Source organism: Gopherus flavomarginatus, chromosome 5 (genome assembly GCF_025201925.1).
Source record: "Gopherus flavomarginatus isolate rGopFla2 chromosome 5, rGopFla2.mat.asm, whole genome shotgun sequence".
NCBI classification, from domain to species: Eukaryota; Metazoa; Chordata; order Testudines; family Testudinidae; genus Gopherus; species Gopherus flavomarginatus.
Window position 1 is genome coordinate 116,512,905 of NC_066621.1, and position 23,027 is coordinate 116,535,931.

Here is a 23,027-nt window from a genome sequence, read left to right on the forward strand (position 1 = left end):
GAAAAGAAAAACAGAAAGAAGCTGGAAGCTTTCATGTTCAGAGATAAAATCATTCCTGCCATGGGCAGGAGGCATAACTTAGATGCAATGGCATGTAGAGATTCACTCCAGTGCCACAGGGGGAGAGTACCCAGCCAGACCAATACCCCTGAGTCTACCTGAGGAAGATGGCCTGGCTTGATCCCATAACCCAGTCCAGCATGGACATGGCCTGGCCCAATGACTTGTCCCATGGGTTAGGGGGATGGGATTGGGCTGGAAGATGGCACAGCTCAATATGCCCATAGAGGTAGGTGCTGAGCCCACCATGGCACAACTCACAGGGGGAGCCAGCCTGGCTTGACACCTCTCTGTCCTGCAATGAGTTGGGGCCTGGTCTGACACAGCCTGCTCATGTGGGAGAGGACAGGCCTTGCTTAGACAGGTGCTCCCCTCGTCCCTCACGGAGGAGAAGGCCCCACCCAATATCCCTAGTCCCATGGAGGGAACTCAACCTGGCCTGACACCCATAGTTACATGAGGGGCACATTATATGACACAGAGCCCACACAGCCTGATGGCCCTTACACCACCCAATGCTGCAAGGTGGAGGTGGCCTGGTTCAATGACCCCCCCCGCCCCTCCCAGCACATAACATTCCTGTGTATGGAGATGGTCCAGCCAACTGCTCCCACATGGAGGAGAAGGCCTAGCCTGACCTATTGGTCCCATAGGTGGAAGACAGTGCAGACTGACGCCCCCTCCTACTTCCCCCCATCCTGTTAGAGGAGATGGCCTGATCTAAAGACCAGAAGGCCCACATGGGGGCTTTACCTGGTGCAAGCCCCCTACTCCCAGTCTGACATATCCGGGATCCACAGGGGGAGAAGGTCTGGCCCTACTCCACCCAGGCCTGTAAAATGGAGATATTCCAGCTCAATACTCTCCAGTCTCCCTGGGCTGACATCTCCAAGGGAAAGATGGACCTACTCACTGGCATATATGCCTATAGCAGTAGTTGGCCTGGGATGACACCCAATTCCTGCAGGGGGAAATGACCTGGCCTGACACATCTCACTCCCATGGGGCTAGATGGTGAGCCTGCCTGCCTTGATGTATACTAGTCCTGTGCATCGAGACCTAATAGCAGCACTGCCAATTTTCACAACTTCATCACCCGTAACATGAGTAACGTGAGTTTGGCCCCCTGCTGGAGCAAATCTCAGAGAAACTCCAGCCTTCACACCAATTTCAGACCACCCATCAGAAAATCCTCTCTGATTGGCTGCCTTCCCCTCTTCCCTACCTTCTGGGAAAGAACAGCCTATCAGAGCTGAATAGGGGCTGGGGCACAGGCAGATATGAGGACAAAATTAATGTGGGGGCTGGTGGAACCAAATTGGAGGTAGAGGGAAGATGCATAATTATTTGCCGGGCTGTGGGATGGGCACATGTAGGGCTTTTGAGGGGACAACAGCTTTAATTAGACTGTTCAGATTTGGGGAGAAGCTGGAAGCTCCACACCCTCAAGCAGCCACTGAGAGCTCGTGCACTGGGCGGGGGTGTGTGTGTCAAAAATCACTTTATAAATTTGGGAGATCTGGAAACACTGATGATCCCAAGTGCATCTGTGCATGCGCGTGCACGCACACACATGGAGTGGGCAAGGAGAGTTCAAAAACTGAAAACGACAAAAAATATAATCTTTTCTTTTTTAAAACTCATGATTTCTTGGGGTCAAACACATGATTTTTGAACTTTTCAGGTTGGCACTAGTGTAGGTGTCCTAATGCCCAAGACTTGTGGCCATTTTGAAAGGGAAAATCATCAGCATAGGAAAACACTAGGGGGCAAGCCAGACATGTCCCGTCAATACCTTTTGCCCCAAGGTCTGAGTTTGTGTTCCATGTGCTTTAACTCTGCCAATCCTGGAGCCAGTCCAGTGGGAAATACTCACATGCTGTGACCTGAAAAAGCCACTGGAGGTCACTCTTTTTCCAGTCAAGAATTACTGAGGCTGCAGCTGCCCCTTGCCTTCCTTCCCGGAACCACTCCCAGTCTTTCTCCTTGCCTTGCCCCAGCACAAACCTATGGAGATTATTATTATGTTCCCTCAAACCCGATCCCCTCAAGTGTGCTGGGTGCATCACAGACAATAAACCAGAGCCCTGCCCCAGTGAAAGGAGGGAACAGAAGCTCCATAAGGGAACACTCATGCTCCTTGCTAAGCTTGCACTAGGGTGACCAGATGTCCTGATTTTATAGGGACAGTCCCGATATTTGGGGCTTTTTGTTATATAGGTGCCAATTACCCCCCACGCCCAGTCTCGATTTTTCACCCTTGCTATCTGGTCACCCTAGGTTGCATCCAGCTTCTCCACCTCCCTGTCCCTGCCCCTTTAGATATAGTTGCTCAGCCAGGCCTCTCTACAGCTGCCCCTTTAGACACAGTCACTTAGCAAGGCCTGTCTACACCTGCCCCTTAGATACAGTCACTCATCCCACTCATTCTGTGCCTATCTCTTTAAGATACAATTGCTCAGCCCAGCCTCTCTGCGTCCCTCCACCTGCCCATTTAATTACACATTCACTTTCCCCTCTGACTACCTTCTTACTCCAGCTCACATGTTTCTCCAGCCTAAGGGCAGTTTTTAACTCGTGTTTGTAATTCCTGCCTGGTGCCTCAGACTCCCCTAGTTCAGGCAACCTGCATAAAGCTGCCCTCTTCCTGCAGCTCTGTTCTTACAGACTCTGACCTCTAGCCTCTTCCCCAGCTCTTCCTCCCATATCCATTTTCCCAGCACAAAAATTTGGCATTGCTGATATCAGAGGGGCTTCTGGTGCAGTGAAGTTGCAGTCCTGTTGTGTTCATGCTGCTGGGTTCTCTGCCCCCTGGGAGCCTGGATGCACCTGGAAGGAGATAGTTGGCAAGGCTTCAGCCCCTCATGGTGCTAGCAGAGACTATTTGGGGATTTAGGGCATCAGGGAAGGCCCCTTCACTGTTGTGGGGACTATGAGCTGTTGCCAATGCATTTGGTGCTGTACACACAGTCATTCCTTTGCAATCACTGGGATTCCACTGTCGTCCCAACACCCAGATTCATACCTGACTGCCATAGCTGCCTCCTCTCTTCCCTTTCATAGATTTAAGGTCAGAAGAAACAATTAAACCATCTAGTCTACCCTCCTGCATAATATGGCCAGAGAATTTCACTCACATCCAGGGCCTTGGCTGTCAGCACGTCCTTTGCAACATCTCTGAGTTCCACCATGAACACTCAAAGCTGCTCCATGTCTTGGCCTTCTCTCTCATCTGACTCCTACCATGGCCTCCTCGCTAGTCTCCCTATATCTCATCTCACTGCCCCTCTGTTGTCACTTGGACACACAAGGCTCCCTTTCAAATTTCCTTATGGGGCATTTCTGCTCTAGCACCGTCTTGGGCTCATTTCCGCCTGTTTCCCATCTTCCAGGCAAACTTCCATCCCCTTCTTCCAATCCCTGAAACCGCTTCCCTGGTCTTGCACCAAATGACCGGGCTCTACTCATTGAAACCTTTGTCTTTCTGTAAGCAGAGTCAGGATGAGCTCTACCCTGACATCTGGTGGTGAGTTATGGCAAGTGTGGAAAAGAATTTCAGAGGCTGATTGTGTTTGCATAGACACACCCACTCTGCCTAGCATAGCCCACGGCAGCCTAAAATGGTTACTTTCACAGCTGTGGGATCTCCAATTTCTTTGTTATTGGGACAGGAGGAATAAAGTGTTGTCACCATGATTAAGTAAATAAGGAACTATGAAACTGTTTTTAATAATAAAGGGTTTCACTATCAACTAAATAGCACTTGCTAGACAAGGGACATGGGTTCCAAAACCAAGTGAATTGAGGAAGGGTTTTGGTTTTATGATGTAGTAGGTGTCTGTGTGAGCTACAAGCACTAGTGCCACCTGCTGCTCTCTCTACTGTGGAATATCAGAGTTGATTTTTGATTCCCTTAAGGATCTAGATACAGGTTACTGAGCTGAACTCACTATGGGTTAATGGTGTATTAGCACTGGGGCTCCCCTGCTATGAACTGAAATCACTAGAGAGCTGGAATTGCTGAGCTGAGAGCACTGAGTACTATGCTAACTAGTGGGGGAGCCTGAAACTATACTGTGGAGCAGAGCAGCTGGCAGAGTGGAGTGGAGCAAAGCAGAGCAGTTTGTGGAGTCATTGAGTGAGTGGAGCTGAGCAGTTTGTGGGGACAGCTGGAGTGGATCATGGGACAGCTGGTGGAGCAGAGCAGCTGACAGAGCAAAGCAGCTGTGGGATGGGTGGAGTGGCCCACGAAGCAAGCAGAGCTGAGCAGTTTGTGAAGACAGCTGGAGTGGATCAGCTGGCAGAGCGGAGCAGTTTGTGAGGACGGCTGGAGGAGCAGAGTGGAGCGGCTGGTAGAGTGGTGCAGTTCGTGGAGAAGGTGGAAGCAGAATCCCAAGGAGAGGCAGGGCAGTTGGCCCCGGACCATATAAGGTGCCCCTTTCTACCCAGGCTGGGGTGGGGGGGACCTCTGCAGATAGACTCTTGAACTCTGGGGCTGCACTGACCTGGGACAGATACTTTTGGATTGTGGGACTTTTGGGACTGTGGGTGATCTTTGGGTTGCTGGACTCTAGGGACATTTGAGGTATTGGACTTTGGAGTCTTGGAGTGATTTAGGGGTTGCTGGACTCAAGAGCCCAGGGAAAAGGACATGGCCCAATTTCCTGGGGTGAGTCTTTGCTCACGGTTTGGTCTATGAACTCTAGTTGAGGTGTTTTCCCAATTTAATGCTTGTTGTTTATCTCTGTAATTAAACCTTTTCTGCTACACCGAGACTCTGTGCTTGCGAGAGGGGAAGTATTGCGTCTTCGAGGCGCCTAGGGGTGTGTGTAAGATTTTCCCAGGTCACTGGGTGGGGGCTTGAGCTGGTTTTGCATTACGTTGTAGGGAAGGGACTCCTATGTATTGAACCCAGCCCTACTGCTATCAATTCGGCCTGGCAGAAGGGTTACATTTCTATAAATCCTAGAAGCTATGTCACTCCCAGCAGTGAGAATGCCAAAAACCTGAACAAAACCATCTCAGATACAACCAGCTTTTTTCTCTCATTCTGTATCGGAATCTGGGACTTCGAGGGTAGGGACCCCTCTCTTCTGTATTGGGCTATTCTGCACACCCTTCATGTCTGTTATCCTTTCACTGTAGGCTAGATTTTGGTCCCACTATGGCCCATTTATGCTGTCCACTGGTGCAAAGGGATTGGAAACCCCTGTCTGGGGGCGTCCCCCTAGCGTAAGAGCAGCACAGAGTCCTACCCTGCTCTCAGCAGGGGTGTGTTGGGGTGCAGCTAGTGGCTAGAAGGGGGAGTGGCCAGGAGGGTTTGAGCTCTGGCTATTCTGGGCTCTGGGATAATATCTGGGCAGATATAATGCTGCTGTTAAGTGAGGGGCTGCTGTAACTTACTCCAGAAGTTATGCTTGAAGGCACTTTTGCCTAGCCTTGTCTTTGGCATTGCATCTCCAGGGAGGTGCAGATCAGAATCTGGCTGTGTTTCTTCAGTCCAACTTTAGATGAGAAGCCCCTTGGGACAAAGATCTGATTTTTACAGTCACCGGTAAAACTCTGTGCACTCTGTGACGGGGCATAAATAGCAATGACGATAAAGAGGAAGGCACGGTCCCTGCCCCCGAGTGTATATAAACAGCCCAGATCCCCTTGGGTGACCAGGTGCGATCTCAGTCAGCAAAGAGTTTTCATAGACTCATAGTAGATCCATAGTTCTGTGGTGGACTGTGGCTGAAAGACTTTGGAAGAGTATTTTTAGGAGGATTCTGACTGAGGAGAGTGAGGCCATTTGGAACACAAAGGAAGAGAAATAATTCCAGGTACAGTGGGCAGCATGAGTGGGGGAGGTACAAAGTGAGATTGGGAAAAGAATTCAAGCAGAGCAGATAGGCAGGAGCCTTGGGTGGGGCCAGATCAACCTAGCAGGCAAACTGCTCCATTCAACCTCTAAGCAAGGGCAGGTTAGTAATAGGACAAAGGGAAAGTGTAAGGTGACATAGGCCATCCTGGATCTCTCTGGCTGCTGAGAAAACAATCACCAGCCAGTTCTGGCTTCAGTGCAAGAGCAGTCGTCAGAATTCAGATTAGCATGAAGGTTATTCCAGTCAAACATTCCTACAGCCCACCCCCTTTCCTCCCTTAAAAGGCATTGAATTTCCTTTGCATGTATCCATCTGGAACAGGCGAGAGAGCGTGTCAGGAAGAGACGGGGCGCCTTGTGAGCTCTCTGCTGAGTGCAGATTTATAATCTGATGAACAGAGAGAGACCCAGCTAACACCCCACTCCTTCCCACTCAAGGCCACAGCTCCAGGGCAGAGTGAAAGCACTTAGCCTGGGTTTTGTATCTTAAGAAGAAGAGCACAGTTCTGAAGACCATTTCCTGCTTGTTGCGGAGTTGGGGATCTCTCTTGCAATCGTGGATCATGGCCTGGCTGCTTCCCAGGGCTTGCTGCCTAAAAGTCTTCTGTCAACCCTCTAGAGGACCCTTTTCTTCTGGAATAGCTAGAGCTTGGAGTGGTGGGCCCCTGACTGCATATATGCCGGAAGCTGTAGCATTCGCTGGATCAAGGGACCACCCAGGGCTGTACACGGTGTCAGTGGAGCAGGTAGATGAATTTTGGGGAGCTCTAGGGAGAAATCGACTCATGTGGATTAATCCTTTTCACTCTGTCAAAGACTGTAATCTACAGCAGGGCTGGGTGTCCTGGTTCCTGGGAGGACAACTGAATGTAGCAGGTAAGCAGGAAGCCAGACCCCCACCCCACTCCCATTTGCTGGCCTCTTGGGGAACCCATCTGGTCCTAGCATCTTCAGGATGGATCCTTTTCAGTCTCATGAACCTGTTCTTGGTAATGCACACACCGTTAACTCCTTCCGTTAGCCAGTGGCTATTGGGGAAATTCTATGGCAGAAAGAATTAGCTTTCTGTTTTTAGACACTTCCAAGAAAGTGCACTGATGTGTCTTTCCCCTGCATGTGGAAATCCTAAACTGAGAGGAATAGTCTGAGGAACAGACACCAAAGAGGGATGACAACAAGGGAAGAAAGCATGTGAGAGAGTGAGGATGTGAGTGTGAGACAGTACCTGCCTCTGACCCCCACTTTCCCTGGCGTGTTTTTTCCCAGTCTTATTCTCCTCACACCCCAGACTGGGAGTTCTCACCGATGCTACTCAATCCAACACTTTCACTTGTAGGAAAACTAGGGAGGTAGAGCTGAGCAGCACATTCTGGTAAAAGGGTTCAAATGAGGGATGGTCTCTCAGATTCAGGCACAAGCTCAGCCAGAGGATTCTTGCCAGGAATGTTCCAATTGGCTGTGTGTGGTAGGTGTGCAGGAATGTGATTGGTTGTAGGGGAGCACGTGTGTCTCATTAGCATGTGTGAATACAGCTGGATCACCATGTGCTCTAAGCCTAACTGCTCTCACAAGCTAAGCGTCATTGGGCCTGGTCAGTACCCTTTTGTGGGAGTCCTCAAAGGTGCACCCATGTGCTACTGGGGTCATCAAGTAGAAGTTAGTGCTCTTCCCTTATCAACAAGTGCCTCTTCATCGTGCTAGATAGCAGCACTGCCAACCCCAACCACTCAAAAATCATGAGTCAGGCCCCCCAAAATCATAAGATTTCAAAAATAATAAGCTTTGGTTCTTTTTTTATTTGCCTTCTGGTTTTTGAGCCTTTAGGGGTCACACTTTCAAGCTTTTATCCGGAACCATGAGGGAGAGAAATTTATTTTTTTGAAATGAAAGCTGAAAGTCTCATATAATCACAACTCCGGGAGCTAGAGCTCTACAACAGACCACATATGTAATGAGACTCCCAATAAAACTACAAGTGTTGGCAACACTGGTGCTGTCAGAGGAGCCCATTTCAGGATAAGTTTTAAACCAAGGTCTTGACCGCTTATACTTTCCAAGGAACTCTAAGTACCCCCAGAGTTCTGGCGCTATTCCATCTCAGGTGATTGCATTCTGCTTCCCTACATTCCCTCTGCAGCACTCCTCACTTCCTGTCCTAAACTGCTTTCTGGAGTGCTGCTGTCACTGTTTAATAGCTACCCCATTCCACTAAAGAGGCAGCTGCATTTCAGTGGGAGGTGAAGTGTGTTCTCTGTGGATTGCTTACCTGCAACACAGGGTTGCTGAGAAATGACTGAGTTAATATTCATGAGGCACTCAGAGAGCTGCCAAGAAGAAGTGCAGAGGGCTGTTATGGTTACTCAGGGTGTTTGGGGAAAGTTTTTGGTTAGGAATATGCAGATTGCAAGTAAGGATGAGGAGGATGGTCATGGGTGTGGTGGGGAGGAAGGTGTGGGAGTGGGATTGGGGTGATGCTTCTGATCTGATGGCTGGTGCTAGCAATGATGTGGTTTATTGGGTTGAATAACAGTCAAACTTACAATGCAGCCACCCTGATTGGTATTCAGAAAATGGAGTCACTAGCACTGGCTTTACTAAAATTGAAAATAGCTGAGCCTGTAATGACAGTCAGTCTTCTCTTTCAGTGAATTGTCTGGATCGACATGTCCACACAGCCCCAAACAAAGTGGCCCTGATCTGGGAGAAAGATGAGCCTGGGAAAGAAGTCCGGGTTACATACAGGTCAGTACTTACCTCTGTACTTGCCCCATGAAGGGGCCCTGAGCTGGAGGAATGGAGGACAGAGGACTGGTCTGGTTACTTATCTGATTAAGGAAACAGAGTCTTTTATCTCCAGCTCTGCGGGGCTCCCAGAAGGGAAGGGAAGCTAGCTCCATCTGTTCCCAGTTCAGAGAGACTTCTGGGATGGGAGAGCTTCTAACTACAAGCTGGTTTCTTTGGACAGAGAACTGCTTGAATTGACCGGCCGTCTGGGAAACACCTTAAAACGACAGGGAGTGAAAAGAGGTGACCGAGTCACCATCTACATGCCTCCATGCCCTCTGGCTGTGGCAAGCATGCTAGCCTGTGCCCGGATAGGAGCCGTACACACTGTGGTATTTGCTGGATTCAGCTCCGAGGCTCTAGCTGACAGGATCCGGGATGGTAAGCCCCTTCTTCAAACTGATAGGTGCTCTGTGCACAAATTGTCCCTGCCTCCTGTCCCCTTGGAGAACAATATCAACCCGTTAGCTTCAGTGACCAGTGGTGCTGAGGGTGTGATGGTTGTGCCCAAAGCTTCCTGGCAAACTCCTCCTGTCCTGGCATTCTTACTCCTCCAGCCACAGAGGAGAGAGTGGCCTAAGGGACCGGAGGAAATGTGTGGGCCCGGGATCACATGCTCAGGCCACCCAAGAACATTGCCACAACTCCCCACAAGCTGTAGCTACAGACAAGCCTTGCCCTGAGAGATGGTTTGGAAAATAAAAGCTGTAGGCAGGAAGTCAACTGAGGGAGATGAAGCCATTTGCACAGGGATCACTCATTCCCATGGGCGGCCTGGAGGGAAGAGGCTTAAGATGCAGCAGGGGCGGTTCAGGTTCGATATTCAGAGACACTCTCTAACCCTAAGTAGAGCTCAGGAGTGGCACAGGCTGCCAAGGGACAGTGCTGGAATGCTTCTCATCAGCGGAGCTCTTTAAGGAGAAACATTCCCTGCCCTATCAGGGATGATTAAGGAATCCTGCCATGATGATGCATGGCAGGGAGGAGAGGACTAAATATCCCAGTAGAGGGCCTGCCCTGATGGAAGGCTATTCACTAGGTCTCACTAGAAGCCTCTTCCAGCCCAGTGGATGCTGTACCTGGCTTCATCAAATTCAGCATTTTAAAAATAAGCTCCTAGAGCAGCAGGGTCTGTCGTCAGGCCAGCCCCTCTTGGCGTGAGAGCTTGAGTGCTCTGCCTCATCAGAGGGAGCAAGGGCCTGGAGTGCTGCCTCTCATCAGGTTGTATGTGACTTAATGGGACACATTAATGAGAAAGAAAGAGTTTAAAACTGCTGCTCTTATTTTAAAGAGAGGCCATGAAAACTGGAGATGGGAGGGGGAAAGAGAGAGAAAAGGGATGTGGGACAGGACAGGGTTAGATGTGTGTGTGGAGCTGGCGGAGCGGGGGGCACTAGACATCATGGTAATAATGATGGAGTGCGAGAGGGCAGAGGGGAAGCTGGGCTGAGCTAAAGGGATGATCGTGTTGCTGTTTGTTTTCTTCTCTTTTGCCCTCTTCAGCGCAGTCAGAGACAGTGATCACTGTGAACCAGGGGCTGAGGGGGGGCAAGGTTACTGAGCTGAAGCAGACAGTGGACCAGGCCGTGCGTGTGTGCCCGCTGGTGAAGCGAGTTCTGGTTTCCATGAGGACTGAGCAGAAGGTTCCCATGTCAGAACTGGATGTACCACTGGAGGAGGTGAGATGTCAGATGGAGCCACCACCAAATTTCCCCCAGGGTAGGGTATCTGCTCTAGTGAATCAGGAGAAGTGGTTGGGGTGGGTTTCCAGCCCAGCCCAAAGAACCCTGTTTGCACTTAGATGCACTGGGGCCATTATTCTGGGGTAACAGTGTCAGGATCTGAAGCTGATTGCCCAGGCCAGGAACCTTCCAAACAACAGTTTCCCTGCTCTCCAGAATGAACGAATGAGTTAAAGTGGGGAGCTCTTGGAGACGCAATAGTCTCTGTGTACCATCAGGGGCTAGGAGTACTAACCAGAGCCTGCAATAGTGTGGGCAAGACCTTGAAAACTATCTGCCCATGTGCCTCAGACCTGGCTTTAGCACTCCCTGCTATGCCAGCCCTGGGCTCCCCACACATCTTTGTCCATGCACCTCATTCCTGGCCTGCAGTACCCCTGCTGTTCCAGTCTGGGTGAGGCCCACGGCCACAATTACTGACTGCAGTCAGTGCTATACAAGGCACAGGCCGTGGGCTGTCTCTTGGTGTTTACGCTCCTAGTTAGGCACAATGCATCCAGTGCTGGCCAGACCTCAGGGGAGTGGCACTTACTCTTTCTGAAGAAGTATGTTGTCATTAGCTCCTGGGTTCAGAACAACTGCCTCCTCCATGTTTTGTACAGAGTGGAGCTCACTGTCTGTGCTCAGCAAATAACTTAATTCACCTGAGAAGGCTTCTCAGAAAAATTCTGTTACGGTCAGAAAAGTGACAGTGAACTAATGGCCTCTTTCTACTCAGCAGACCTGCTCCCTGGCTGGGTTCAGCGTTAGAGCTGCTGACTCCGTGATACACCCTTTCACTCCTGCTGGCTCCACAGAGCCTACACAGCCCTGGGAGAGGGAGGTGGAGTCTATTCTGGACAGTGCATCAGCAGAATTTTTAAGTGCGCCCTAACTGCAAATCGATATTACTGGTGGTGATGCCTGAGCCAGCTTGACCCTTAGAACCCAGGGGGAGTTTGTGGTGGCAGCATGTGGAAGAGAAACCCTCAGTTTACTTCAACACAGCACACTTGATCTGGCAACAGTGAAAAACAATGAACACTGGCCCCACTGGTGCCATTTTGATAGTCACTTTTCAGCGTAGTTCTGCATTTTAAGGAGCCAGCTGAATGAAAAGGGGGTGAGCGTTTTGGGAGTGGGAGGGAATTCAAAACTTAAGGGCAGCATAGATGAAGATGCAAAGACGAGGAGGCTAAGGAAATAGAGGACCATAGGAGGAAATGAGAGCGAAGATGTTGTTGGGGCAGCATTCTGTAGGCCTTGGGAGGGAGGAGAAGAAACTTAAACCAGATGGGGAAGGTGAAGGGAAGACACTGAAGGGCTCTGAAGAGAGGTGGGTGGCATGGCCACAGTGGCAGCACCCATTCTGGTATGTACTGGAGAGGATCAGGTAGGGAAGCCAGAGAGGCAGAGGCTGCGGCAACGAAGATGAGAACTGACCAATTAGACAAGATGTTAGCCATAGGGAAGGAGAGGAAGGGATGGACTTGATAAATGTAGACAGGAAGAAGCAACAGGATTCAAGAGCCTAAATGTGGGGAGAGGGGTTAGGATCTGGTTTGCTAGAGTGCTGTCCCGGCCTCCACAATGCTGTACCCCTGCCAGGCAGCGTTGGCCCATCACCAGGCAGCAGAAGAATAGGCACAGTGGGATTCATTTATCTGACATATACAATGCTTTCCATTCAGCTCTTCTGGGCTTAGTAAATGACTAATAAAATGTGAAGTCAGAGCAAGTGTGGAGAGCGTGGAGGGAAATCTGGGGGCTGTGAGGAGATCCTGGAGCTGAGTGAGAACCTCTCTGCTTTGTGTCATAGGAAATGATGAAAGAGGACGTATGCTGTGAGCCTGCTGTCATGGAGAGTGAAGACTTGCTGTTCCTTCTCTACACATCAGGCAGTACTGGCAAACCCAAGGGGCTGGTCCACTCCCAGGCAGGATACTTGCTCTATGCTGCCGTCACACACAAGGTAACAAGGCCTAGACACGGACACCAGGGATGTCGGGTCAAGGCATACAGGCAGCAGAACTACCAAGCTATGATGACAAGACCACGTCTCTACTACTTGAGCTAAAGCACAATCTGGGAGCTGCTAATGTTATTAGGGACCCAGCTGCTGGAGGGAAAGACGGTTGCTAGGAGTGCAGCAGGACTAAGTCCAGGCAACAGGGGGCGCCAGTGCATGTTCTAGAGCAGGTCAATTATTCCTTACTTACAGTAGCGCCCAGAGGCCCCAAGTAGACCTGGGTGCCCTGTTGTGCTGGGCACTGCTCCAGCACTCAGGAAGAGATGGTCTATGCCCCAAAGAGCTGCCAAGATGACAAGTCAGGTAGAAAGGAGGGGAGGAGCAGCAAACACCAGCAAGACACAGGTTTTATATTTACAGTCATTTATTTCTCAACATTTGTTTTCTTCCTCCTTCTGTCCTCACCACGCCCTGAGCCAATCAGTTCAGGGATGGCGTTCCACCCACAGAGAAAAGCATTGCTCAGACACCCAGCCAGTTTATTCTAAGGGATTCCAGAGAGCGAAATGGCTGGTATCTTACAGAAATAACCCAGCCTTTTCCTTCTCTGCATAAGTTCTGTTGCAGTTATGCCAGCAGTTTGCTTACAGGCCTGCAGTGAGGAACATAGGAGAGAGAGAGAGAGAGATCTTCAAGACCCCTCTCCCCTGCGTTCTGAAATTCAACTACACCTGAGCATACATGAGAGTAAAAGCTCTGCTCCTGAAGAGAGCCCCTAGAGCAGCGCTTCTCAAGCTAAATGATGTGGGGGACTGGCAATTTTTTTCCAATGTGCCAGGGACTGGTGCCATATTATTATCCTATTCGATGCTCTTATGAGGAAACTTGTCACAGACCGGCAGCCGATGGCTCGCGGACCGGCACCGGTCCGCAGACCACCACTTTGAGAAGCACTGCCCTAGAGCACTAAAGAGAAGTAGCTTTGGGAAGAGGAAGCCCCTAAAGCAGATACCAATATCCCAGATTTTATTCCAGTCATTAGCCCTCTGAAGGTATACCTACACTTGAGGGGAAAAAAACCTTATGGCAGTGAGCCTCAGACCCCGGGTGTACAGACTCAGGCTCGTGCCATGCCACAAAAACTAGCTGTGTAGAGATTCCTGCTTAGGCTGGAGCTCAGGCTCTGACACCCACCCTCTTCCCCGGGTTCAGAGCCCCAGCATGAATGTCTACACAGCTATTTCTAGTGCTGTAGCATGAGCACCATGCACCCGTTGACCTAGGCACTGAGACTCATTACCGCAGGGTTGTTGTTTTTTTTGCTGTGTAGATATGAAAGAGAGCTGGAGCCAGAGCTGCTGGGAACTCCTGTGCTGAGCCACACTGAGCCAAGGAAAGTGGGGAAAAGCCCATTGCTTGAAACAGTTCACCAAGCAAACTGCTTCCAAGTGTAACCCACACATCTCCTGTGTGTGGTGTTCTGTCCCATCTAGTGGCACCAAGACCACTTAGAGAGAGAGAGAGTGATTTATGAGTCTGCTCTACAGCCTTAGCTCATGCTGTAGACACTCATGCACTAAGTTCCAGAGCTCACAGGTTCAATCCTGCCTGCAGACCACCAGAGCCTGTTGGTGTTACACAAGAACCACCCTTCTGGCGTCTCATGAGACAAGGCCCTTTTTAAGCAGCTGAGAGTGGGCTCCTTAGCCATGGGCAACTCCCCCTAAACCTGATCCAGGGACCTTCATACCTCCACCCAGGCCCTGGTGCATCTAGTGTTCATGTGAGGTCAGATCTGGTGACTTAGGTCTGAAATGCCCTGTGTGCCTGGGAGTGGGACATGTGGAAATCAGGGAGCCAGTGATTTGACACAGAACAAAGCAACATGCTCAACCCTCACTAGACTCCTGGCTTGGCACAGTTGTCCAGCTGGCCACTGCACTCTGTATAGCTATTGCTTGGCAATACTGGGGCAGCTCACGAGACCTGAAAGCAGGGGATGTTGTCCCAGGACAGGAATGTGGTAAGCAGCCAGCACTGTCCAATTCCAACACACGGCCACTTTAGCTCCAGCTGCTCTGGAAAACATGACCAGAGCTGGAATGAATTCCTGCTCATTTTTCCCAGCTGGGTTCAGCAAGCTGCTGCTGCTGCATGAATACTCTGTTACTTTAAACAGTGACTATCACAGAGGAGAGCGAGTTTCCATTACAAACACACCGGAGCCTTCCTCACTCCTGGAAACCTCATCTGTCACAGTCGTGTCAGGGGGCCCACTTTGCAGGGAGTTGCTCAAGCATTGCCACAGCAAACCTAATGGCAGCTACAGCATGTTAGTAAGGGACGAGAGGCTTTTAAAGTATTGTTGGAAATGGCGGATCTCAGAGCAGCAGCCAAGAAACAAAGGGCTCCAAGAGACATTATACTATACTGGGAAACTTGCTTGGTGTTAAACAGAGGGGAAATGGAGCGAGGGGAGCCAGACCCAAGTAAAACAGATGTTTCACTCTCAGGGCCAGCCCTGCTATCCAGTTACTCTAGGACATTCTGTCCCTCCCCCTACTCCAGCATGGCATCCAATGAAATGAGAGGGTGTGGAAAATAGCACTGTCTGAACTCCCAGGCCCGTGACCCATGCAGAGCCAGGCTTACCTTGCAGAGTGGGAGGGACAGAGAGGTGTCTGCCTGCTAGCCCTGCAGAGCCAATGTCACAAGAAGAGAGGGGCGGGAATCTATTCTGGCTTGCAGAGCAGCAGCGCAACTATTTGTCTCAGCGCAACTATTTGTCTTTATTAGACAATGTTGTGAGGTGTAAGGAGCCCAGTTCTGTTTAGGGGAGAGTTTGAGGGCTGGCATTGGAAAGAGACTTTTTTTTTCTTCGCTGTCAAACTGAGCAAACTGGATCTGGAGTCAGCAAGAAAGAGAAGCATGAAAGCCCATAGTGGCCTTTTTAGAGCGTGACCATTCAAAGTGTAGAACTGCTCTTGGGGGGGGGGGGGCAGGGGGGACTTTACAAACCGATTACACTTGGTAGCCAATCATTTCCTTGTCTACATTTTAGATTAGCTGCTTTTCACTTTCATCGAGTGTCTTCTTGATCTTCTGAGAGGGGGGAACATAGGCACCAGCTCTACCCTCCCTAGACCAATTAGTATTTTAATACACCATTGTCACATCCCCTCTGACTCATCTCCTCTTTGAACTAAATAGTCTTGCCTCTTAGGGAAGTCTTCTAGGCCTCTGCTCATTTCTATTTCTACTCTACCTGTTTGTGGAGTGATAAGCAACACTGAACACCTCTCCAACTATGAACTTACTGTCGATTTGTCTAATGGCAGTATCCCATTAGTTCAGTTCGTTATACAGCCTAACAATTAGTTTGCACAGGAGCAGCTCTTTTCCATGAGTGGGCCCAGTCAATTTAGAATCCAGCAATGTGAAGGAGTGGTCCAAGTGGTTCATTCCAACAAGCATGCCCTTGCACTCGCCAACAGTGAATTTCATCCGATATCATGTTGCCAAGTCTACCTGTGGCAGGTCCTTCTGGAGTGCCTGACAGTCCTCAAGTGTTGACTCCAGTAATAATGGGAACTGGCTTGTCTGAATTTGCATCAGGACCCTGGCTCCTTTCCTCAGCATAGGACTAAAGCTGCTTTAGTTATTTCTTTTTCAGCAGGACCCTAACTAGAACTATGGTGCCATTGTGCTGGGTACTGCACAAATGCAGAATAGGCCAGTCCCTGCTTAAGGGCTAAACAGAAACAAGCTGTGACAGATGGGTGTAGCAGAGAGGGTGGGAAGCAGTGATGCACAACAATTTGGGCATCATGGTGGATAATCAGCTGAACAGGAGTTCCCAGAGTGACACTATGGCCAAAAGAGCTAATGGCATCCTGAGATAAACAAGGGGGTCTCAAGTAGGAGTCGAGAGGTTATTTTACCTCTGTATTTGGCACTGGTGCAACTGCTGCTGGAATAGTGTGTCCAGTTCTGAGGTTCACAATTCAAGAAGGATGTTGATACATTGGAGAAGGTTCAGAGAAAAGCCACGAGAATGATTAGAGAATTAGAAAACATGCCTTGTAGTGATAGACTCAAGGAGTTTAATCTATTTAGACTGAAGAGAAGTTGATGACAGTCTGTAAGTACTCACATGGGGAACAAATATTTGATAATGGGCTCTTCAGTTTAGCAGAGAAAAGTATAATGTGATCTGATGACTAGAAGTTGAAGCTAGACAAATTCAGAGTGGAAATAAGGTGTACATTTTTAACAGTAATTAAGCACTGGAACAATTTGCCAAGCCTGTGGTGGATTCCCCAGCAAAGGCACTGTTTAAGTCAAGATGGGATGTTCTTTCTAAAGGACCTGCTCGAGGAATTATTTGGGGGAAGTTCTATAGCCTGTGTTACACAGGAGGGCAGATGAGCTGATCACAATGGCTCCTTCTGGTCTTGGCATCTATGAAGGGGAATACGAGGCTGGCAGAGAAAGGACACTTTAGTTACAGATCTCTCCCACACAAGAGCTGTTCTGGCAACCTCTGTGGTAGGAGGGGCCCTGTCTCCAGGCTTCAGCTCTTGCTCTCTTCTTTTTTTGCACAGTATGTGTTTGATTACCATGATGGGGACGTCTTCGGCTGCGTGGCAGACATCGGTTGGATCACAGGGCACAGTTACGTGGTGTACGGCCCTCTGTGCAATGGAGGTACCACCGTCCTTTTTGAGAGCACTCCAGTGTACCCCAATCCTGGTGAGTAACAAGGAGGTTCAGAAGAGCCCTGGGCACAGAAAAGGGCAGGAGGAAGAAGTTATGGGGCTCAGGAAAGGAGTCTTCTTCAAAAATGCTCAGCAGCTGTTCTGCCAGAGCTGTAAGAAGCTATTATAAATGCATGAATGTAACCCTGCTCTGAAATCTCTGGCAAGCAGGGAAGTGATCCTTGCCACTCCATGCAGGAGAGAGAGAGGCCTGAAATTAATTCCCATCTCAGCCCACGTTCCAAAAAACTCTCCTGCCATCATGGCATGAGTTGAGTCCTTGTGTGGCGCTGAAGAACACATTGAATTCCTCTCACACCCAAGGGGAGATGATAGGGAACTGTCTTAATCATGGGTGGAGCAGTTAGGAGAAGAGCAAATCCCTCCTTCTCTGGAGTAGTCTATGTATTACATGTGTGGGAAGTCACCTCCACATGGCAGGGTCTTGAGGGGGATGCTAGCTGTGCCCTTCCCTGCCACAGAGAGAGCTGTGGAGATGGTTATGAGGAAGGGCTCTCAAGGAAGGAAAGAGCCACTCCTCCTCCTGGGTTTACCCTGAGCTAAGTTGGCCTGGCTGAGAGGGCCATGGCACTGGTACAGCAGGGATATAAAAGCAAGGAGAGTATTGGGATCAGGCTGGATGAGCCAATCCTAGAGGTAATTGGCCCAGTTTCCCATTCCAGGGCGTTACTGGGAAACAGTGGAGAGGCTACGAATTAATCAGTTCTATGGAGCACCCACAGCAATTCGCTTGCTGCTGAGATATGGGGACGAGTGGGTAAAGAGATATGACAGATCTTCCCTCAAGATCCTTGGATCAGGTTGGTACCGGGTGATGGTGACCAGACTACCACTCTCCGACTCAGTTCGGTAGTGGGCTGGATTAGAGGTATGTGTTGGGTCAGTACTTGGCAGTAAGAGAGAATACACCACCATGGAGAAGGCCTATTCATTGGCCCAGGTCCCTGATCTTGACAAAGCCAGTATGTCAGAGGAAAAGGAAAGGAGAGAAATTTTTCTGAATTGTCCCTTAAACACAATTCATCTCCATTTCCCCTTGCAGTGGGAGAACCCATCAATACAGAAGCGTGGGAGTGGTACTTCAATGTGGTTGGCGATGCGCGGTGCCCAGTAGTTGACACATGGTGGCAAACTGGTAAGAAGTAAAGACGACCCCTCGCCTCCCATTACAGGCACCTTCACAGTTCCCCAGGTGTAATACCCATCTGGGATTGTTCAGCTGGGGGCAATTATTATTTAGACATCACCATACCTGTGCATGGCACATTACAGCCAAGTGCCCAGCACAGGGAGCCTCTTGGCCCCACCACAGAACAGGCAGATAAATAAATGATAGGATTTAAAATTAGCCTGGAAAATAGATGATAGGGACCAATCCAGTGCTGGACTAGATGAGCAAGACTTTCCATCTCTAATCAACAGTCTTTTCCAGCCACCTCCAGACAGCAGAGAGCCTTGCCTACAGCAACCGCTGCATAGGCACAGAAGCAGCTGGATCCCCTCACCACCCCACAGCCATTAACCATGCAAGACTTAGGTGGAAGGTGGATTTCTTAACAGTATTCCATGGCTTTCGCTTTGACCTAATTTCATGGGTGTCACCATTACATTTACCTCAGAAACAGGAGGCATCTGTATCTCTCCCCGTCCATCCAGCCCCGGAGATGAGATTCTTCCAGGCATGGCCATGAGACCATTCTTTGGGATCAGCCCTGCCCTCCTGGATGACAAGGTAACTTACAACCATCAGTCCAGAGGTTCTCTTAGCCAACATTCCCATACTGTCCCCTCCAGCACGCAGAGGCTGGAAGTAGAGGACTTGTAAGCTGGACCCTGTCTCCCCTCCCCGCCCACCCCAGGTCATGTCCCACTCCCTATAGATTCTCCTATTTTGAGCAACTGCAGCAAGGGAGCTGGTAGCAACCCTTTGCCATTTCAGCCTGTGTTCCTGCACCATTCTCTATAGTGCCCTGTCCTGGGAGGAGCTCGGACACATGTCAGAAATTCTACAAAGGTATTTTCTGGAACAGCGGGTTCCAGCTTCTCAGTAACTGAATGGATGCCATGCTACACTTACAGCCATAGCTGTAGCTATATGCCAATGCCCAAGGAGCCTGGTACACACTAGGGGAAGCAGATCTGGACAAGGGCATAGAACAGGCTGGGTCTGGGTGAGAACTGTCTTCTGTCAGAACCAGGTGTTAAGCAGCAGAGTGAGCTGCACATCACCTCCCTGTGGGTGGTGTGAACTAGATCCTCCCGCACTATTCTCTATGTCTCTCCTGGTCAGAAGGTTGTGGTGGGGTGTGGCAGGTAAAACAAGACCCAGGACGAAGCATGGAGGTTGCCCTCAGCCTCAGTCATGACAAAGTGTATTATTTTCCAGGGAAGCATCCTAACACAGAACAATGTCTCTGGAGCCCTCTGCATCTCTCAGGCCTGGCCAGGAATGGCACGGACCATTTACAATGACCACAAGAGATTTCTGGAAACCTACTTGATGCCTTACCCAGGTACGACTTTCAGGGAAGGACAGAGAAAGATGCACAGCTGATCACATGAAGAAGGGGTTTTATGGCAAATGCACTAGACTGGCACATGGGAGATCTGGGTTAACTTCCTGGCTCCAATAGGCTCACTGAAATGCTTTGGATAAGTCACACAGTCTCTCTGTGCCTCAGTTCCCCATCTGTAAAATGGAGACAGCTCTTCTTTTCTTCCACGCTTCAGCTGTCTCATCTATTTTGAACATAAGCTCTTTGGCACAGGGACAGCTCCTTACTATGTGTATATATAGCACCTACCACAAAGGGGTCCTGATCTCAGTGAGGACCACCAATTGCATCTGTAATACAAATAATAATGTCAGCTCCTGTAGCAATGAGAGAAGGGAAGAGAAGTGTCCAGACCATGGAGGACTGCACTGTGGCATGTGTCCCAGGCTTATGGGAATGGAGCTGGTCCAGCAAGAAGCATGCACTGCAGAATTAAGGGTGGTAACAGGGAAGGCCCCTGAGCTGTAGAGAAGCCATGAGGTTGACTGGGGGTAGGGAAGTCCCTTTGCTATGAGTTTGGGGGTGGGGCACAGTATACAGGGGGATGGTGCTGATGTGGGGAGCAGTGTACCTAAGCCTTAGAGGTAATGGGACAAGGGAAGAGGGTGCAGCTAGCATTGGCTAGCTGTGAGAGACTCTCACGGTTCTGATCATCACAGGATTTTTCTTCACGGGAGATGGAGCCTATCGTTCCAGCCAAGGATATTACCAGCTGACAGGACGTCTGGATGATGTCATCAATGTTAGCGGGCACAGGCTAGGCACTGCAGAACTGGAAGATATTGTGGTAAGAGGCTTGGGCAGAAGGAAATGGTAAACACCTGATCCCTAGCTTATAAGCAAGTACGAAGAGCTGAGGTGGGGTGAGCCTCTTCAGGGAGCGGAGTAGGGGCACGGGGCTTCTGAGTAAAGAAACTGTGAAACGCTGAGTGAACATAGCACCTTGCTGTCACACTTGAGTTTTCTGCTCCAGCAGGAGGTCTTGTAGGGAATGGGGCAGGAGTTCTACCTGGAGCAGGCAGGGTAGAAGGGGAAGTTCTCTCATCTCTACCACTCCCACTCTGATTTCCAACCAACTCTAGAGCTGCCCAGCTGCGACAGTGATCACAATATGCAGCCAGGATTTCTGAAGTCTGACTAGGACTCTTCCCATCACAAGTTCTATCAAGCTAGCTACAGCTCTGAGTATGTTGCAGCTGTCCTGCTGCTTTACTGGGTAACCCCTGGCCCCTGCAAACACTTCAGATCTTCTTACCTTTCTGTCAAAGGGCCCAGCACATGGCTGCACTATGCTAAGTTCCACTTTCCTCAGCAGTATCAGACTAGATGGCAAAGTATTTAGCTCCAATATCACAACTAAGCTGTTCTAACTGCACAGGCCCCAGCTCTTTCCTTGCACTCAAGGGAAGGATACAGGTTTATCTGGAGCTCAAGCTATAGCTAGATGAATCAGAAAAGATTCAGAGCATCATGCAAATTTAGGGGATCATCTAAACCAGGGGTAGGCAATCTATGGCACATGTGCCAAAGGCAGATGCAAGCTGATTTTCAGTGGCACTCACACTGCCCTGCTCCTGGCCACCAGTCTGAAGGGCTCTGCATTTTAATTTAAAATGAAACAAACATTTTAAAAACCTTATTTACTTTACATACAATAATAGTTTAGTTATATTACAGACTTATAGAAAGAGACATTCTAAAAATATTAACATGTATTACTGGCACCTTAAATTAGAGTGAATAAATAAAGACTTGACAGACCACTTCTGAAATGTTGCCGACCCCAGATCTAAACCTTAGAGGCCCCCGTTGTTATGAGATTGGAGTCTCTCCGTGCTCTTCAGCGCAGATATGTCCCTGTAAGCAGGGACAACCCAGTGAGATCTTTTTAACAGGTTACTGGGTCCTGTTGCAGCAGGGGTGGGAGGAGCAGAATGGGCAGTTGCTACTCACAGAGGTAAGCCCAGAGCTGGAAGAGGAAGCAGGGGTGTCAGGCCTCTTCCCTACACACTACTGTGGCAGGTAAGTAGGAAGAGAGCATGGAGGCCACCTTGGAAGCTCTCCATCTCGCTCTGCCTTACAGCTGGTTGCACCATGCTAGCGTGTGGCAGGACAGGCTCCAGGGCTGCAGCCAGCCTGCCAGGACTGCTGAAGTGAAATGCAGACCTGTTTTGTTCCAGAATCAGCACAGAGCGGTGGCAGAGTCAGCAGTGATTGGCTTCCCTCATGAGATCAAAGGAGAAGGTGAGGGGCTCTGATTCCTGCTACTGCAATCTCTGTAATGGGCTTAACAGCTGCTAGGGCTAGTGGTGAGAGGAGGAGCCATTCATAGGGTGACTGCATACCTGACTTGTATGGGGCAGTGGGGACACAGGGACCACACTCAGCATCTGTCTGGTATTTCTAATACTCACCCCTGCGGTACACACAGTAAGTTTTGTGGGGCACAACAGAAAGTGGGGTGAGTCACCACAAGAGCCACATGGCTTTGGGCTGGAAGGGGGCAAGTCTCAGGTAGCTTTACACTGCAGGAGTTTGCAGCTTCAGGCAACACAGAACTCCCTCCAGCATATCTTCAGGAGGGAGGCCCCACAACCTCACTGTAGCCCTGTAGAGGAAGAGTCTCTGAGATCACTTCAGTACGAAGGTTTGGATGAGGGAGGTGTGGGTGATCTAAGATTCACTTAGGTCACAGACATACCATCTCAGCCAGCTGCAGCATGCTTAGCCCTGCACTGGACATCTCCCTGAACCATGGCTGGGTAACTCCATCTCTTCCCAGGAGCGTATGTGTTCATTGTGCTGAAGAAGGGGACTGATGTTTCTCAGGAGAAGCTGAGCAATGAACTCAAGGAGTTGGTCTCAAAGAAGATTGCAAAATATGCAAGCCCTGACTATATTCAGGTAACAGCCCACAGGCCTGTTCCTGCCCGCACTGCACCCTGTATGCCCTCAACCCTGCCTCAACGGCATGGCGGAAGCCCCTTCCCCACTGCTCCCAGCCCCAGATGATACAGGTTACGGCTGCAGCCCTTACTCTGCTCCTTTCTGCCACAGGTCACAAAGCGGCTACCCAAGACCCGTTCAGGTAAGATTATGCGCCGTGTCCTGAAGAAGATTGTAGAGAACAAGGCAGATGAGCTTGGGGACCTGACCACCTTAGATGACCACGAGGCTGTGGAGGAGATCATCGAGGGGCACAAGCGCCTCCTACAAGAGGAGCAGGGCCAGTAACCTGCTCCCCTTTTCTTCACCCTCTCCCACCCCTGTCTAATTTGGGACCTAGCCTAGAAA

General features: G+C 49.9%; 1 protein-coding gene across 2 annotated transcripts; it reads left to right on the forward strand.

Moving 5' to 3' along the window:
- Positions 1–6,149: 6,149 nt before the first annotated feature.
- LOC127052231 (acetyl-coenzyme A synthetase 2-like, mitochondrial) lies at positions 6,150–22,967 on the forward strand. 2 transcript variants are annotated; one of them, XM_050955690.1, is made up of 14 exons: positions 6,150–6,802; positions 8,572–8,668; positions 8,892–9,091; positions 10,214–10,389; positions 12,251–12,403; positions 17,005–17,152; positions 17,841–17,978; positions 18,221–18,313; positions 18,798–18,910; positions 19,565–19,691; positions 20,393–20,520; positions 21,914–21,977; positions 22,516–22,637; positions 22,791–22,967. In XM_050955690.1, exons 1-14 carry the CDS (start codon positions 6,490–6,492, stop codon positions 22,965–22,967), a joined length of 2,049 nt encoding a protein of 682 aa, XP_050811647.1. In that variant the 5' UTR covers positions 6,150–6,489. The 2 variants fall into 2 exon arrangements, with proteins under 2 accessions (XP_050811647.1, XP_050811648.1); XM_050955691.1 differs by lacking the exons at positions 21,914–21,977; positions 22,791–22,967 and having other exon boundaries at positions 22,516–22,600.
- Positions 22,968–23,027: the final 60 nt, after the last annotated feature.